At 36.5% G+C, this 17,891-nt stretch overlaps 3 protein-coding genes and 1 long non-coding RNA gene across 10 annotated transcripts in view; 2 read left to right on the top strand and 2 right to left on the bottom strand.

Annotated features, from left to right (window-relative positions):
• Positions 1-17,891, top strand: part of LOC126588007 (uncharacterized) — a 48,875-nt gene that overhangs the window by 3,597 nt on the left and 27,387 nt on the right. The window contains exon 2 of the long non-coding RNA XR_007611295.1: positions 9,742-9,807. This is a non-coding gene — a long non-coding RNA (uncharacterized LOC126588007). The remainder of the gene's footprint in view (positions 1-9,741; positions 9,808-17,891) is intronic.
• Positions 1-17,891, bottom strand: part of LOC126587999 (N6-mAMP deaminase) — a 75,038-nt gene that overhangs the window by 35,911 nt on the left and 21,236 nt on the right. The window lies entirely within an intron of this gene.
• Positions 1-17,891, bottom strand: part of LOC126587995 (receptor-like protein 2) — a 32,755-nt gene that overhangs the window by 3,757 nt on the left and 11,107 nt on the right. The window contains exon 2 of one of the 4 annotated variants that reach the window (XM_050253116.1): positions 4,882-4,946. The exons of 2 other annotated variants lie outside the window; for them this stretch is intronic. In XM_050253116.1, the coding sequence (XP_050109073.1) occupies positions 4,882-4,946 (65 nt within the window). Of the gene's footprint in view, positions 1-4,881; positions 4,947-9,450; positions 9,557-17,891 lie in introns of those variants that run through there. One more of the 4 variants, XM_050253114.1, reaches the window with a different exon arrangement.
• LOC126588005 (RNA pseudouridine synthase 6, chloroplastic-like) lies at positions 5,881-8,664 on the top strand. The gene is made up of 8 exons (XM_050253132.1): positions 5,881-6,198; positions 6,719-6,847; positions 7,127-7,378; positions 7,455-7,539; positions 7,655-7,770; positions 7,854-7,908; positions 8,082-8,193; positions 8,490-8,664. Exons 1-8 carry the CDS (start codon positions 5,966-5,968, stop codon positions 8,657-8,659), a joined length of 1,152 nt encoding a protein of 383 aa, XP_050109089.1. The 5' UTR covers positions 5,881-5,965; the 3' UTR covers positions 8,660-8,664.

Genomic DNA, 17,891 nt, shown 5'->3' with positions numbered 1-17,891 from the left:
TTTGGCATCGGATGTTCTTCGGCCAAAGCCCCACAAAACCCCCTCATTCATCGTGGGCGTGTGAGGCTTTTGGCCTTAACCAAATGTGTTAATTGTTTTGCAGGTGCAATTTTGTCCAAGATCAAGGAGGAAGAAATTTGCATCCACAAATTACTGCTTTCATTGAGAGAAGAGTCCCACACTCGTAGAAGACTCCCGCATCAAAAGGTTTTTTCTATTTTCATGTCCATTTGTAGATGGGAAATTTTATTTGAACCCATATTTTGTATCTCAACACTCAGCTTACTTTTTATACCCATATTGTATTTGAAATATTTGTCATTATCTCTTTACACCCAACGTTATTTTCAAAACCGCCCTTACTTATCAAAACTCAACTCAATCAAACTTCTTTTTACACCTAACTCAATCTACTTAAAAATAAAAAATAAAACCCTAACCAGTCCATCATCTCCATGGAGCAAAGTCCATTCTCTCTCTCTTTAAAAAATCCTTCCATCTCCCATGGTTGTCATTCTACACCCCCATCTACTCCTCCGTAGTCATCCAAACCTCTTCCTCTTCCTTTTCTTCATCATTTGACATCTCTAAATTTCTAGAGCACTAATTAGCTTAATAATTGGTATGTGTTCGATCGATTGGTTCAATTTTTACGTATTGATTCTTTTTTCTTTTCAATTAAATGAGTTTATGGTTAGAGTGTTTAATAAATTTGGTATGTTTCAATTACATGAGAATATTCTAGACTCTATATTCCTATATGTGGTAGAAAAATGGGTACGTCCATGATAACTTTTGGTAGATCAATGAATATTTTTAAGCATGGATATATATTTGTCGAAACTGTGGATATTTATTAGATACAAAAGTTGTGGACAACAATTTACATTACATTGAACTGTGGTTAAAAAGTATATCACCTTTGCACGTTTTAAAGGCGAACTCATAGCTAAGCAGTTTTTATTATGGAGCAAAACTTCAGGAATTGATGTAACCTGGATGTGTAATTGAGTTTATGCATTTTAATTATTAAACTGATAAATATTTCAACCACCTATGGATTTAATATCGTAGTATCTTTTAGCCTCTATATGCCACAAAAGTTGCGGACAAAAATTCACAATACATAGAATTGTGGTAAAAAAGTGTATCGCCTTTGCACGTTTTATAGGTGAACTCATAGGTAAGCAATTTTTATTGTTGACCAAAACTTCGGGAATTGATCGAACTTGAATGAATAATTGAGCTTATGCATTTTAATGATTAAATTCATAAATATCTCGACCGCGTATGAATTTAACATCGTAGTGTCTTTTAGCCTTTATATTGGTATATGTGGCAAAAAAATGGGTATCTCCATGAGAAAATTTTGTAGATTGGTGAATATTTCAATCTGAGTATTTATTAGATACCAAAAATTATAAGTCTATTCGCGAAAGTCTAATTCAATGCCACGTACAATATTTGTTATGATATATTTAGGGAACTGTTATATATTAGCATTCCAAAAATCTCATTCTATACTTTGCACATGTGTATTTTTCTTTCTAATTATAGAAAGTTTGGAGTGCCAAATGAGATTTTTGGAGTGCTAATAACAATTTTCTCTATTTATATACATTTTATTTTAGTTTGGAAGTCGACTTCTTTTTTTTTTTTCTTTCTTTATCAAGTTGGGAGTATCACTGACTGTAACCATGTGCAACTAGTTGTTGATTCGTTTTGAATAATCAACATTATTTATTACAATGTCTTGGACGTATGAATAATAGAAAGAAAACGGTCATTATACAAGCTGAATACGAGTAGTACTAATTAGTAAACAACTTGTGCATGATGTTTGCTTATAACCAAGTGGCATGAAGGGACAAATATGTATGTTTCATGCATGACTTGGAATAATATTAGTAAAGTCACCTAGGCCAATCAACTTGTTGGTGAGTGACCATTTACCACAGTGGTGAAAAAGTGTTGTGCTCTTGCATGACGACGTGGATTCGAATTGTGACGGTGATTAATCTAACATATAACTTACAAATGCTATCGCTCGACTAAAAAAAAAAATCGAAATGTATGTTGTGGATAAACACAATCTCAAAATTTAATTAAACTCACATAACAACGATAAATAAAGGCATTATCACAACTTAGGGGTGGTGAGCAATCCCATTAAAATAGAACTTAATATATACATATTAAAAACAAAAAAAAATTGATGCAAAATCTCCCGATGACTAATACTATTCCAAGTCATGCATGAAACATACACATTTGTCCCTTCATGCCACTTGGTTATAAGCAAACATCATGCATTTACTAATACTATTTCAAGTCATGCATGAAACATACACATTTGTCCCTTGATGCCACTTGGTTATAAGCAAACATCATGCATTTACTAATACTATTCCAAGTCATGCATGAAACCTATACATTTGTCCTTTCATGCCACTTGGTTATAAGCAAACATCATGCACAAGTTGTTTACTAATTAGTATTACTACTATTAGCTTGTATCATGACCGTTTTCTTTCTGTTATTCATATGCCCAAGACATTGTAAGAAATAATTTTGATTATTCAAAACAAATCAACAACTAGTTGCACAGGGTCACAGTCAGTGTTACTCCCAACTTGATAAAGAAAAAAAAAAGGAAGTCGACTTCCAAACTAAAATAAAATGTATATAAATATAGAAAATTGTTATTAGCATTCCAAAAATCGCATTTGGCACTCCAAATTTTCTATAATTAGAAAGAAAAATACACTTGTGCGGAGTGTAGAATGAGATTTTTGTAGTGCTAATAACAGTTCCCTAAATATGTCTTAACAAATATTGTACGTGGCATTGACTTAGACTTTCACGAATAGACTTATAATTTCTGGTATCTAATAAATATCCAGATTGAAAATATTCATCGATTTACAAAATTTTCTCATGAAGGTACCCATTTTTTTGCCACATATACCAATATATAGGTTAAAAGACAATACGATATTAAATTCATATGTGGTTGAGATATTTATGTATTTAATCATTAAAATGCATAAGCTCAATTATACATTCAAGTTAGATCAATTCCCGAAGTTTTGGTCAACAATAAACTGCTTACCTATGAGTTCACCTATAAAATGTGCAAATGCGATATACTTTTTAACTATAGTTCTATGTATTGTGAATTTTTGTCCACAATTTTTGTGTCATATTGAGACTAGAATATACTACGATATTAAAGTCATATATGGTCAAAATATTTATCAGTTTAATCATTAAAATGCATAAACTAAATTACACATCCAGGTTAGATCAATTCCCGAAGTTTTAATCCACAATAAAAACTGCTTAGTTATGAGTTCACCTATAAAACGTGCAAAGGCGATATACTTTTTAGCCATAATTCAATGTAATGTGAATTGTTGTCCGCAACTTTTGTATCTAATAAATATCCACGGTTAAAAATATTCATTGATCTACTAAAAGTTATAATGGACATACCCATTTTCTACCATATATAGGAATATATAGGCTAGAAGATTCTCATTTAATTGAAACATACCAAACTCATTACACTCTAACCAGAAGTTCATACCGATTATTAAGCTAATTAGTGCTCTAGAAATTTAGAGATGTCAAATGATGAAGAAAGGGAAGAGGAAGAGGTTTGGATGACTATGGAGGAGTAGACGGGGGTGCAGAATGACAACCATGGGAGATGGAAGGATTTTTTAAAGAGAGAAGGGCATGGAGATGATGGACTGGTTAGCATTTTATTTTTTATTTTTAAGTAGATTGAGTTGGGTGTAAAAAGAAGTTTGATTGAGTTGAGTTTTGATAAGTAAGGGTAGTTTCGGAAATAATGTTGGGTGTAAACAGATAATCATAGATAAATCAAATACAATGTGGATATAAAAAGTAAGCTGGGTGTTGAGATACAAAATATGGGTTCAAATAAAATTTCCCTTTGTAGATTTTTCGCACGTTCTTATTATTAGAATTTTTTATTTGCAAAGATTCTTTGATAAAACGTAAAAGAGAAATACAATGGCTAGAAATTTAGAAAATTCCACAAGTGAAAATTCCAATATTCAAGAAATGAGACCACAGTGATCCACGAGGCTAAATGTGATCATAGGAGTGGCACCATCGCTATAGGGCTCCACCATGGCAACCATCGCGGTGGCCATCACGATCACCACTACCCGCGGCGAGGTCCATGGCACCAAAGCCACGACCCAAGCCTCGCACTCGCATGCATCACGCACTGAGCAACCTACTCCCGTGGCCAAAGAAAAGTACACTTGATTAACGCACAAAGCGATCTACGACATTGGAGAAAAATTCGAAATATGCATATCGCCATGACCTGCTTAAAGCTAAAGGCCCACAAACTCCCCAAAACCCTACAATGAAACCAAGAGACACTGAAATTTGAAGCCATGGAATTCCATTCCCAGAGTCATGTACATCTTCCTGGTCCTTAGTCGTATCACTATCACCTAGACTCTTTTTCGGGCACTCATTTGGAAGCGGGGAACCGCAAAGTCCTCGGTTACCCTCAAAGGCAGTAGCATCCAAGCTTTGAAGCTGAGTGCCTAATGGTATTTGGCCTTGGAGGTTATTGTAGGCAACACCAAACGAAGACAAGAAATTAAGACTTGATAGTGATGTTGGGATTTCACCAGAAAGATGGTTTCTTGAGAGGTCTAATATCTCCAATTTTCGGAGGTTTGAGATTTGGTGTGGAATGTTGCCAGAGAATTTGTTAAAACTAATATTCAGTTCTTGGAAAAGTTGCAATTGCCCAATATCGCGGGGTATATTGCCACTTAGACTGTTGTTCCTGAGGTTGATTGTTGTCTGTATGTTGGACAAATACTTGACCTGTAACATAGATTCAGACCCATGAACGCCTCGGTAGTAGACGGGCAACTCTAAATCGCCGTGACCTGTTTGAGTTGCACCATTTTCCGATCTGAGCGCTTGTAGTCTGCAAAGCTCCTTTGGAAATTCACGTGAAATTAAGTTACTATCCAAGTCTACAAAAGAAAGACTTGGAAGAGTCCCCAACCAACCAGGTATTGGTCCCGTGAGTCTGTTAAAAGACAGATCCAACACCTTCATTTTCTCGAGCTTCAACAGCCATACAGGTACTTTTCCCATCTGAGCTGTGTCAATGACATGATAAGCAAGCCAAGTCAATGCTGATGGCTGATGGTAGAAAGAAGACAAAGCCCATAATGTATTCTGTTTCGATAAGTTTTCAATAGTTCGGACTAATTCAGTTTTATATTTATTGTTCGGATAATGACATAAAGATTAAATTTATAAATTAAATAATATGGTTGTAGATTAATAGATTATTAATTAAGTGTCGATTAACATGTTTGTTTCTTATTGGTGACATATTACTTAAGATTAACTGCAAGTAAATCCTGAAAAAACCCTTCAAGAACTTTGTGGTGCTTTTTGCTAGAATAGCTTAGAGTACTTTTAAAACTCCAAATATATTTTCATTAAAAGTTCTTTCAATTATTTTAAATACACTTCCAACACAAGCACTTAGAGGGTAGAAAAAATGGAATTTTAACGAAAAGCTACCGGTACTGTTCACTTTAACAAAAACTGCATTTTTACACAAAAAGTCAATCATTGTACTATTCACTTTTACCATTTATTTTGTTCTTATTGTTAAAACTAAAAATTTTCATGTTTTTTTCATTTGTTTTTTTTAGAAAAAAGGCTAAGAACTCCATCGGGCCCAACTCAAGGGTAGTTGGGTAACAGAGGCCCAATAACTAGTAGACTGGATCGAGCTTGGATAATGCTTTTGGACGCGGTCCATTACTCTGTAAAAACCCGACCCACAACCCGGCTTTAAGAAATCAAAATCTCAGTTAAACCTCACCTCAAAAATCAACTCGAATAGCAGTTTCTACTATCCAGCTTCAGCCTCCGGAGGAAGAAGATGGGGCCGGTGAGCTTCTCCTCAATGTTGGCCAACGGGTGCCGTGGTTTCAGTGGGCCGGCGGCCCTTGTGCGCACGTTAGCACTCACCCACGTTGCTCTCAGTGAACACTCCAACAGCTACAGGCACGTTAAGGTGGCATGGTTTTCTCGGAGTTCGAATAAACGAAAATCTGCACGTCAGTCCCTTAAACAAGACGTTTCGCAGCCAACTTCCGTTTCTTCTGCAAATGGGTACCTTAAATTTTCCGACTTTGATGCTTTTTTGTTTGTTTTTGTTTTTGGGTTTCTGAGATTTTGGCTTAATGGTTGGTATTTATTTGTTGAAAGTGAGAGTTCGAATGAAGGTCGAACTTGGAAGCAGTTTGTTTGGTAACCGAGAAAATGATCAGAGATTAAGAATGTGGAATGGAAATTTTGAATCTTTATCGTTTTAGAATACCAAATTCTTTCTTTGTAATGGAAATGGAAGCTCTGAGATTTTGGCTTAATTGTTAGTATCTGTTTGTTGAAAGTGAGGTTTGGATTAAACTGGTCTAATTCGGAAGCACTTTGTTTGGTTACTGAGAAAATGAGCAGAGCAAAAGAATCTGGAAATGAAACTTTGAATCTCTATCGTTTTAGAGTTTTATAATTTTGATCATTGTGATGGATAATGTGTCGATATATTGTCGCCAACAACAAAATGTTACGTAGAGTTTCAGCCATTTTGTGTTCCATGGTTTGCCGACTTTGATATCATATCTTCTTTCAGCTACCCTGAATATACTCGGTTGCTTCCATGTCCCTCAGACAATGGACCGCCAAGAATCGAGCACTTGGTTGTTTCAGAAGGGGGGCCTGTACTAGAATATATCTGCAAAGTTCTGGATCTTCCTCTTCAGTGAGTGCTGCTCCTTTTGTCTTCTAATTGTTTTTCTGTTGATTTATGGCATATGATTTCCGTCATTATCAAGTTCGAGTTGATAGGTCCTACCCAGTGCACAAGGCTCCCGCTTTACGCAGGGTCTGGGAGAGGTGAATGTCGGCTAGCCTTACCCCCATTTTATAGAGAGGCTGCTCCCAAGTCTCGAACCCGAGACCTACCGCTCATGGGCGAAGGCACTTGCCATCGCATCAAGTTCGAGTTGATAAATAGAAAAAAAAATTTCATTCTTTGAAGGTTTGTTGCAGATCTCATCCATTTTGGAGCTGTATATTATGCCCTTGTCTGTCCACGGCCTCCTCCAAATGCAACCCCAGAGCAGATGAGGGTATTTAAAGAAGTTACAGCACCATCAGTGCTAAAAGATAGAGCTTCCATCAATGGAAAAACTGTAAGAGAAGCACAGAAGACTTTCCGCATAACACATCCAGACCAATTTGTTGAAACTGGAACCTACTTACGTGTTCATGTACACCCAAAGCGTTTTCCTAGTTAAAACACAATGTTTTACGCGTCCTTATTATAATTTTTACTAGTGTTATTCTTGTTCACATCAAATTTTGATCAGGTGCTATGAAATTGACTGGAAATCAAGAATTGTAGCTGTAACTGATGAATTCGTGGTTTTGGACAAACCTGCTGGTACAACAGTACGTATCATTACAGACACATTTCGATATCTGTTATCTGGCACTATCAAATGGTTTTTTGAGTAGTTAATTAGTTGCTTACATCCACTATGATTCGATAACAATTTTTGTCCAGGTAGGAGGAACTACAGACAACATCGAAGAAAGTTGTGCAACCTTTGCCACTCGTGCCTTGGGACTAACAACACCCCTGATGACTACACATCAGATTGATAATTGTACAGAAGGATGGTATGTTCTATTATAATAGTTTGTTGTCTTTCTTGTTGTTGAGACTCGAGACAGAGAGGGTAATGCTACTCACTCACTTGCAGTGTTGTCTTAGCTAGAACCAAGGAGTATTGCTCAGTGTTTTACGGAAAAATCAGAGTAAGTTTTGCAATTTCATGGGTTGGCATACATAATTTTGATAGCCATAATTACTGGGAGGGGGAGGGCAGAGTGTGATAACTCAGAAGCTGAGGGGTTCCTTATTACTTCCCTCCAACACGGAGTTTGTTTTCTTTAGGTCATTAAGTTTATTTATCTTTTCTTTCACCCAGGAGAAAAAGGTGAAGAAGCATTATCTTGCTCTTGCCGCTGCCCCTGTGCCAACAGGAACAATTACTCACTACATGCGTCCAATTAACATGGCTCCAAGATTCATTTCAGAAGGTAATAGTATATGTCAAGCACTGCATAGAAACTAGTTTGGTGTTTGAGGAATTGCACTTTGAATGTGTCAAGTGCCTTGAGGGATTTACTTCCTCACCACATTGTTTTGCTAATATCTTTCCCTTCTGTTTCCTATTTGGAGCTGAAATGACACCTTCAGTGTGTGCTGCACTTTGAATGTGTCAAGTGCCTTGAGGGATTTACTTCCTCACCACATTGTTTTGCCAATATCTTTCCCTTCTGTTTTCCTATTTGGAGCTGAAATGACACCTTCAGTGTGTGCTGCTTGTGTGCAGAACTAAAAACCATTATTACAAGGCACAATGTACTTTTGCTTGTAAGTTGTTATTTGGATATGCCTGCGGCCTGCCCTTGTATTTTGGTAATCTCTCTCTCTCTCTCTCTCTGTAATCGTCTGCATTCAAAATGGGTGTGGCCTCAATTATTGATTGACACTTGTTTATAAACTCATTTTGGGTGCAAAAGATTTGATCTCGCAGCAGGACGAGGACAATACTCTCTCCAAACATATATAACATTGCATCGCTCCTTCCAAATCACCCAACAGCAAATGCCCATGAACCTAAGGAATTGAGCTTCACGAGTGGTGGAAAACTCCCACAAAACCCTAGCTAATCGCAAAATGATTAAAACATGGTATTACGTCGGAATGAAAACGGACTATCTGGTTACCAAATCCGATTATTATCAAATCATATTTGCTATAAAAGACAGCAGATTTGAATCATTAACGAACTGTCGGATTGAAGTCTCAAATCTATATCCTATTAATACATTGGATTCGGATCGAAATCCAATTAAAGTATAGGTGTAAAACCAAGAAGAAGAAGAACAAAGATAAATCATATCGTGTAATACAAGTCATGATAGCTGCAAATAACTAATTCAAAGTCGTATTTATTGCGTTGTTTAATGTCTTGGTCTTCTTTGTATTCGAAATGGCACCGAGAGTAAAATAAGAAACAAAAGACCTATGATTTAAGAAATGAAATAACTTGCCTTTAAAAGTGAAATCTTGTTTGGAACTGAAAGTCAAAAAGGAAAAGCTCAAGGTCAAATTTTGAAAACTCAAGGAAGAAGTAGTTTTCAGTTTTTCGTTTTTAGTTTTCAATGTTACCAACCCAAATTTCAGTTTTCAGAAAAGTGAAAACAAAAACTGAAAGTTGAAAACAAATTGATTATCAAACGCTCTTGTATATCAAGATTGTTGTGATGCAACATTGCAGCAGTAATGTGTACTAGTAAATAAGTCTTTTATTTCTCGAAGAAAAGTACACTATATTAACGGACAAAGCTATCTACAACATTGGAGAAAAATTTGAAATATGCATATCTCCATGACCTGCTCAAAGCTAAAGAGCCACAAACTCCCCAAAACCCTACAATGAAACCAAGAGACACTGAAATTTGAAGCCATGGAATTTCATTCCCAGAGTCATGTACATCTTCCCGGTCCTTTGTCGTATCACTATCACCTGGACTTTTCTTCGGGCACTCATTTGGAAGCGGGGAACCACAAAGTCCCAGGTTACCCTCAAAGGCAGTAGCATTGAAGCCTTGGAGCTGAGTGCCTAATGGTATTTGGCCTTGGAGGTTATTGTAGGCAACACCAAATGAAGACAAGAAATCAAGACTTGATAGTGACGCTGGGATTTCACCAGAAAGATCGTTTCTTGAGAGGTCTAATAACTCCAAGTTTCGGAGGTTCGAGATTTGGTGTGGAATGTTGCCAGAGAATTTGTTAAAACTAAGATCCAGTTTTTGGAGAAGTTGCAATTGCCCAATATCGCGGGGTATATTGCCACTTAGACTGTTGTTCCTGAGGTTGATTCTTGCCTCCATGTTGGACAAATACTTGTACTGTAATATAGTTGCAGACCCATTAAAATGTTGGTAGTAGACAGGCAACTCAAAATCGCCGTGACCTGTTTGAGTTGCAGCCTTTTCCGATCTGAGTGCTTGTAGTCTGCAAAGCTCATTTGGAAGTTCACCTGAAATGAAGTTACTTTCCAAGTTTATAAAGGAAAGACTTGGAAGAGTCCCCAACCAACCAGGTAACGGTCCCGTGAGTCTGTTAAAAGACAGATTCAACCCCTTCATTTTCTTGAGCTTCGACAGCCATACAGGTACTTTTCCTGTCAATTGGCACCTTGCCAAACAGATAAGGTAGAGATTTTGGAACCCAGATGAATCAACCATGAGATCACCATCTGGCATTTCTTCACCCAGAAAACTATTTGTAAAAAAGAGTACCCTTAAACTTTTGCAATCCTTCAATATCTTCATTGCCCCTGTGACATTGGTCAATCTGTTATAAGCAAGCGAAAGGAATGACAAGGATTTTAAAGAAAGAATTTCATGCTGTAATTGTCCCTCTAGATCATTTGAGCACAGTCGGAGTGCTATCAAGGACTTGCATGAGTAAACACTTATTGGCAAGGGACCGGTGAAGTGATTACTCACTAGGTCAAGTTTAATAAGTTGAGTAAGTTTGGAGAAATTAAGCACGGAGAGATCTCCTTCCAATTGGTTGAATCCTAGATTCAGTTCTGTAAGGCTTGAGCAATTCATCAGAGACGGAGGCAGAAAACTCTCTAGATTGTTGAAATGGAGGATTATGAGCTTCAATCTGGAGAGCTTCCCAATATGAAGAGGAAGTGTGCCGCTCAGCTGATTAGAGTTGAGATCCAAGATTGCGAGGTTGGTAAGATTGGCAATGTTCTCACCAATGGCCCCGGAAAGCTTATTGGAAGGCAACGAAATTTCTTCAAGTGCTCGAGCGTTGTGAATATCACATGGAAGTGTCCCCAAAAGGCTATTGAAACCTGCACGAAAGAGCTCCAATTTTGAACAGTTACCAAGTCCAAGGGGAATTATGCCACTGAAATCATTATGGGAGAAATCCAAGCTTATAACAAAAGGAGAATAAGAACAGTTGAAAGATGGTATTTGGCCCTTAATGAGATTGTTGCTGACGTTTAAGTTGCTCAAATTCCATGCACGCTGGAGGAAAGATGATGGAGTTGTTCCGTTGAATAGATTGCTGGACAAATCCACTATTCGGATAGAACTTGGCGGTGGAGATAGCGGTAGTTCTCCAGAGAGAAGGTTGTAGCTCAAATCAAGGATCTGAAGGCGACCCAAGGACAGAAAGAATCCAGCTTCCAGGTGACCAGAAAGTATATTATGGGAGAGATTGAGGTAGGAGAGATGGGTGAGATTTCCAAGAGATGGAGAAATGACTCCTTTGAGGCGTTTGGAGGGCAACAACAGATGGGTGACCCTACCAGCCATATCACAAGTGATGCCCTCCCATCGACAACAATCGTTGGAAGACCAGTTTAAACTAGAAGAAGCGATGTCAAATGAAGCAAAAAGAGACTGTTGGTCCATTTTGCAGCAAGCAGCATGGGTTGTAGAAATACCGCTTGTGATAAACAAGATGTAAAGTGGGAGGACATATGATTTAGTTAGATGATTAGGCTGCACTGCCATGGTTCTTGTTGAAAGTGGCATGCAAGTATATTAGATTGCTCAAAGGTGTATACTGCTTTTATAGACAAAAGGATGTAGAAACAACATCGGAACACATAATTATGCGTGCTGGAAGGTCCATATTTGTAGAAATTGCAAACATACCACATCCTTGTATATAAACGGCCGTTTTTGCATGTTGTTAGCTATCCCATATCGGTGGGGGTAAAGAAAATATTGGGTTTAAATTTTACTCTAATTAATATTGATGTTTTTTGTGATATAACCACACACTTGACGAATTTGGTAAGTGGTAATTACCAAGTTGGAGACTCTATTGGTCTTGTTAGAGCGGGGCCCTCGGGCTCGTCGATCTAAAAATTCCAACATGGTATCAAACCGCACGGTTACAGGCCCGTGTAAACCAAAGGCTTGTCATCGAGAGGTGTCCTGAAAAGAGGCTTTGGTCACCAGGAAGTGTGGGTCCGGCATCTAAGTTCTTAAGAAGCACTTTCTGAAAAGATTGAAAACAAGTCCGAATTCTATTGGATAGACCTTTAAGTGGGCCCTGGGGGACCCGTAGATCTAAAAATTCCACGATTTTAGTCTTAGTCTATGGTAACGTTTTTTTCAAGCGAATGGGATTGAGAGGGAGGGCATGAACTGTCGAACAACACACCTCACCTTCTCCTCAAATCAAGGGAAAGAAATACTAAGCCCTGGTTTGGCATTGAGGTGCTTAAAAAAACAAGCTGCTTATTTTTGAAGTTTTTATGTTGAAGGTGTTTGGTAAGCTCAAAAAAAAAAAAAGGATTATTTTAGAGGCTGTGGTGATTGATAGCTGAAATCATCAGAAAAGCCGAAGCAGCTAAATGCTGCTTTGGAAAACTGGTTTTTTTCCAAAGCACGTGGAGCTACATTGCATCTTTAATGAAACTTTATAAAGTCCAATAACACCCTCGTCCTCGTCATTTTTGCAAAATGACAGGCCTTGTCCTTAATACTCAAACTGGAATCTCTCAGACTCGTTCTGGAAGCATGCGTCAAATTGAAACGGCTCTGCCACCTGTGGAGCCAAAAATAATCAAGAGGTGACACGTGGATTTTTGGGTAAAAAGGACAAAATTACCCTCGAGACACATCGGGATTCCTACGCCCGAGCAGTGGACAATCATCCCACAATCAAGTCAAAAATGCCCAAAATAGGTAACAAATTCAAAGTTATTTCATCCATCCTCATCCTATATTTTCCACAAGGTAATTATTTCATAACCTTCAAAACATTCCATATAAATTGAGTTAATTGGCTAATTAATGGATTTATTTCTAATTAATCCATTAATTACCAATTAAATCACCCATTCACACAAAAATACCCCATAGGGCCGGCCACCTTTTCTCAAACCCTGCTCTATATATTGAACCCCATTTTCTCTAAAAACCTAAGTCCACATTCTTGCAAAACTCCGAAAACTCTCTAAACACTTTTTTCTCTAAATTCTAACTTTGGCATCGGAGGTTCTTCGGCTAAAACCCCCCTCATTCATCGTGGGCGCGTGAGACTTTTGGCCTTAACCAAAGGTGTTAATTGTTTTGTAGGTGCAATTTTGTCCAAGATCAAGGAGGAATAAATTTGCATCCACACCACCTTCTCTAATCACCAAACCGGAAATGGCTTTGCAGATCTCCATCGTCCCTCGAACCCAACCCCATCTTTGCTTCAAATTGATTTCTCTCTCTCCTTCAAAACCTGTTGGATTTGTCTCCATCATCCGACTCATGAACCCACAACTTCTTATTCGAAAGATTTGGAGTTCGTATGAATTTGGATTTGAGTTTTAGAAAGGCATCTTTTGGTATCTGACATGATGGGACATAAAGGTTTATGGATTGGAATTGGAGGCATTGGAGGTGGAGTTTTTGTCGGGTAAAAAGAGGTTGAAGGGGGAAGGACGGCGGAGTGAGATTGAAGCTCGTCGAAGAAGCCAACGCAAGAAACTAAAGCTTGCACTTCATTTTTCTTGACCGCCAAAGCTGCTTGATTTTGGGTTCTTGAGAGAGAAGAGTTTGAGAAAGGGATAACTTTGGGCATATCAACAAATACATTTTCATAACTAATTAAATTTTTAAAAGTTGAAATAACTACAACGAAGGGATAACTTTGTCATACTAATTAATATTTAAAGTTTATAAATATTTTCCTTTTAAAAATAAAGTATGTTTAGTAATTTACCTTTATTTGTTAAGAAAATTAAATTAATGGCACATCTAGTATTACATTTTTTTTTGTCATTTCACACAGTCATAGCTGTTGTACATAAAAGATTACAAAACACTATCAAACTTTTTATTTATTTATTTATTGTTACAAAAGCTTACAAAAAAGTTTACCAAACAATTTGCTGCTTTATTTTACAGCTGTTTATTCTCACAGCACAACATAAGTAGTTTTTTTTTTAAAACACAGCAATACCAAACTAGCCCTAAATACAAGGCACAATCAACTGCCATAAATCAAAGGGGAATAGGTGGTATTCACAACTCATCACAAGACAAGGGATGGGGAATTGGGATTTGGATTCTCTTTGTGAGGATCTATTTTATCTGTTCATCGTACATTATGCGGTTATAAATTATTATGAATTTTTTATTTAAAATTAAATACACAAAGTACATAACGAACGATAACCACATGATGTACGATGAACAGATAAGATGTAATTGTAGATATATATATTTATATATATACACACACACACACTTGAATATTCAATAGCTGGTCAGATCATTGTATGCAATAATAAATAATGACAAGAATTGACGACTTGATAGCGAAACTGGGATTCTGCATGACTGATAGATTCCTGCAGACAGGTCCAATCTCTCCAATCTTGCGAGGTTTGATATCTTGGTTTGGAATGTTAGAAGTTGGTGACACTAAGATCCAAATCTTCAAAATGTTTCAGTTGGCCAATCTCAGTATGTACGTATATTGCGGTTCAGACTGTTTTTTTTCAGAGTTAAATTTTTTGTGGCACGTTGGACATAAACTTTCACTGTAAAGTAAAGCAATTAAATTGCATGTGGAATGTTTTTTTTTGTTTTGGGTCAATTTCCTGTGGAATGTTTGAGTTGCAGCCTTTTGCAATATTAGCCCTCGTAGTATGGAGAGCATGGAGGAATAAATTAGTTACGGATTCATCATTTCTTATATTTGAACTTAACATCTTATTTACAAATGAAATAATATTAATAAATTGTAATACTAAGTAATTTTAATTTTAGATATTTTGTCAGCCAGACATACGTTGTTATATAATGTTTATAATTCATTGGAATGTGGACTGCACATCTTCAAGTAAAAATAATATCATTAATAGAAGAGATTTTTTAATGTGTCCGGAACACGAAGTGATACATTACGTATCACTAGTGCAAGTAGTAAGATACTTGTGTTAAAAAATTAACAACTTAAAAAATAAAACTTCCTTTCATTTATAATGACACATGGTATGATACTTATATTTGATGAGTCCATATTATATTATATATTTTACTCTATTCTTAGTTATAGTTTTTTTGGTAGAATTTTGATATTTTGTTATGTATTTTCAATGTAGGACATTCGACTTCATCTGGAGTAAAAAGTGATCAAACGGATGAATTTTGGAGTAATTCTAATTGGAGGGTGTTCGTGAGTCTTTCAAGATGATTGTGTAAAAATTTCATATTTTTCTACCAAGCCGTTTGACTGTGGTGATGAAATAAAGACCCAGTGTGCAATTTTTCTAAATTGACGTTTTTGGACATTTTGGGTAGTTTGAAGGTCAAGATGGTGTATTATGACGAAGATTCCTTTTGAGGATTTGTAGGGAACGTCTTCAGTTTTCAAAAGAGACATTTTGGGACCAAATCAAAGTTGATTTGGTTAGTCAAAAGTTTGATTTTCTGAAAAAATCTGAATTTTAGTTCAAATAGGAAACCTTTTATTTTCTGTTTTATTATTTTATTATGTTTCCTAGTTTTATTCTAAGACCTTTTAGGGTTTTATTTTGTAGTAGTATAAATAATGATATTTAGCCATTAGGGTTTGGGAGAAACAGACAGAGAGAGGGATGAGACTACTTTAGGCCGTGTTTACGTAACCGGAATGGAATACGAAGAAACAGATTTGCACTTTTTTCAAGGCATTCAACCATTTACCAAACATTTCAGTAATTGGAAACAAGGTGGGGCTCACACAAAATTAGGAATTGAACTCCTGAATCTCCTGGAATTAGATCCCCTTCATAGAGGTGGTATTTGGATTCTGAGGAGAAGCCTTCATCAGGAATCCAACTTTTCTACCCAAACTACCCATGTCTTTATGCCTTTTAGCAGAATGCTAACACCAGCTAAATCCCGTCCACCGACGATGACGGGGCCCAAGCTGATTGGTTCAGGATGGGTTTCGAAGATGTAGTTGGTGAAGAATAGGTTGTCGTTGGCGACAACTGGGTTTGTAACTCATTCGGTGCGCATCGGCATTGAATCGACAGGGAAGAAGATGGGAAGAAGACGGAGAAAAGAAAAGAAAAAAGATAAGGAAGCTAAAAGAATTGGGGGATGGTAAGAAGAGTATGAGGGAGCAAGGATGACAGGGAAGAACTTCATCAGGAATCTGAATCTGATTTTAATTCTGATTCTACCTCATTTTAATTTCTCCTCAATTCAATTCATCTCAATTTGATTACGGATTAGTAAACGCACCAGAGAATTCGGCTTAAAGAGCCTTTGGCTATTTTCAAGGTGTTTTCTGTCCTTGTTTTTAATAATAATTTGTTTTATAATTGTTCGTAACTAATCTCTTTTGCTAGGGCGATGCCACGAGCCTTAGCAAGAATATGTAGTTTTTTTTTCAATTTGCTTATGATATTATGCATGCAGGTTTGAATTACTAATCACTGGTTTAAACTATCTAATTGTCTTAACGCTTAGCTACTATTAGGATATTTAGAAAAGTAATTTGATGCAATTTTGGTTGGAGGTCGGTCCTTGAAATTGAGGATGGCTTCTTGTGGTTAATATGAGCAAGTTCACTTAGGATGAATACCACTTCTTAAGGGTTGTATGATTTTTCAAAAGATTTCACAAAGCTTAATGAGTCTTACATGTTTATAATTAATCTGAATATCACAGACGAGTTGCATTTTTTATATACGCTCTATGTTGGGGGTCCAAGTAGGCATACTTTAGGAAAACCTAACCTTCAAAATATGCATGTGTAATTCATAAGTAATTGGAAGAATTACATATGATTGTTAAGGTAGTGGCGGAACCCTAGGCTTTTACAATTCTTTACTTAATTATTTTCTATTAAATTCGTTTTTATTATTTGAAATCACCAAATCAACTTTTTTTTTCCAAAACTTTGTTTTAAGTAATTAATTAACATTTGATTTAACATAAATTATTCATCCAATTCCTGTGGAAAACGACCTTACTTGAGTTGCTATACTACGATTACCTTGTACTCTTGTAAATATTTTAAGTGTTTTTATCCTTAATTTTGCACGTGGTAAAAATACCCATCAGTATTCTAGGCACAATGAAAAATTTCTTCATCAATAGCTTTTTTTTCATAATAATTTGGCATATCAAATCTTAATTATCCGTGTTAATAAAATTGATATGGTTTGTAGATTAGAATTTTTAAGCGACAAAATCAAACTGCAAATTCAGTTCAGGTATGAATGCTTCTGCTGATTTAGATTGTTCAGTTTAATAAAACTAATTTGGTTTTGTAGATTAAGATTTTTAAGCAAGAATCAAGTTCAAAATTCAATTGAGGTATGAATGTTTTTGCTTATATGGGTTGTTGAATTCTTCCTTGCCTTTACTGCATTTTTTTTACTGTTGTTTGGTGCATTCTGGTATTGATTTCATTGTAATTTTATGGATTTTAAGTGGTTATTTGGATTTTGGAGTGTGAGAAGGATCTGGTGGGTTTTCAAGATAATCAAATAAGTTTGGGATTTTTACCACTTCTGCGAGATCCCACATCGTCCAGGGGGAATGGATCATGTATGTCTTATATGTACATTGTCACCTCCAATTAGCACGAGGCCTTTTAGGAGCTCACTGGCTTTGGGTTCCTTAGGAACTCCGAAGTTAAGCGAGATTGCGCAAGAGCAATCCCAGGATGGGTGACCCATTGGGAAGTT

This window comes from Malus sylvestris, chromosome 10, assembly GCF_916048215.2.
Source record: "Malus sylvestris chromosome 10, drMalSylv7.2, whole genome shotgun sequence".
In the NCBI taxonomy this organism is placed as follows: Eukaryota; Viridiplantae; Streptophyta; class Magnoliopsida; order Rosales; family Rosaceae; genus Malus; species Malus sylvestris.
Note: the sequence above shows the minus strand (reverse complement) of the source record. Positions and strands in the feature narration are given on the sequence as shown.

Coding starts and splice junctions, on each gene's coding strand:
- LOC126588005 (XM_050253132.1), top strand. CDS start 5,966: ATGGGGCCGGTGAGCTTCTCCTCAATGTTGGCCAACGGGTGCCGTGGT. Junction 6,848..7,126: donor GTTCTGGATCTTCCTCTTCA/GTGAGTGCTGCT, acceptor CATTCTTTGAAG/GTTTGTTGCAGATCTCATCC. Junction 7,540..7,654: donor ACAAACCTGCTGGTACAACA/GTACGTATCATT, acceptor ATTTTTGTCCAG/GTAGGAGGAACTACAGACAA.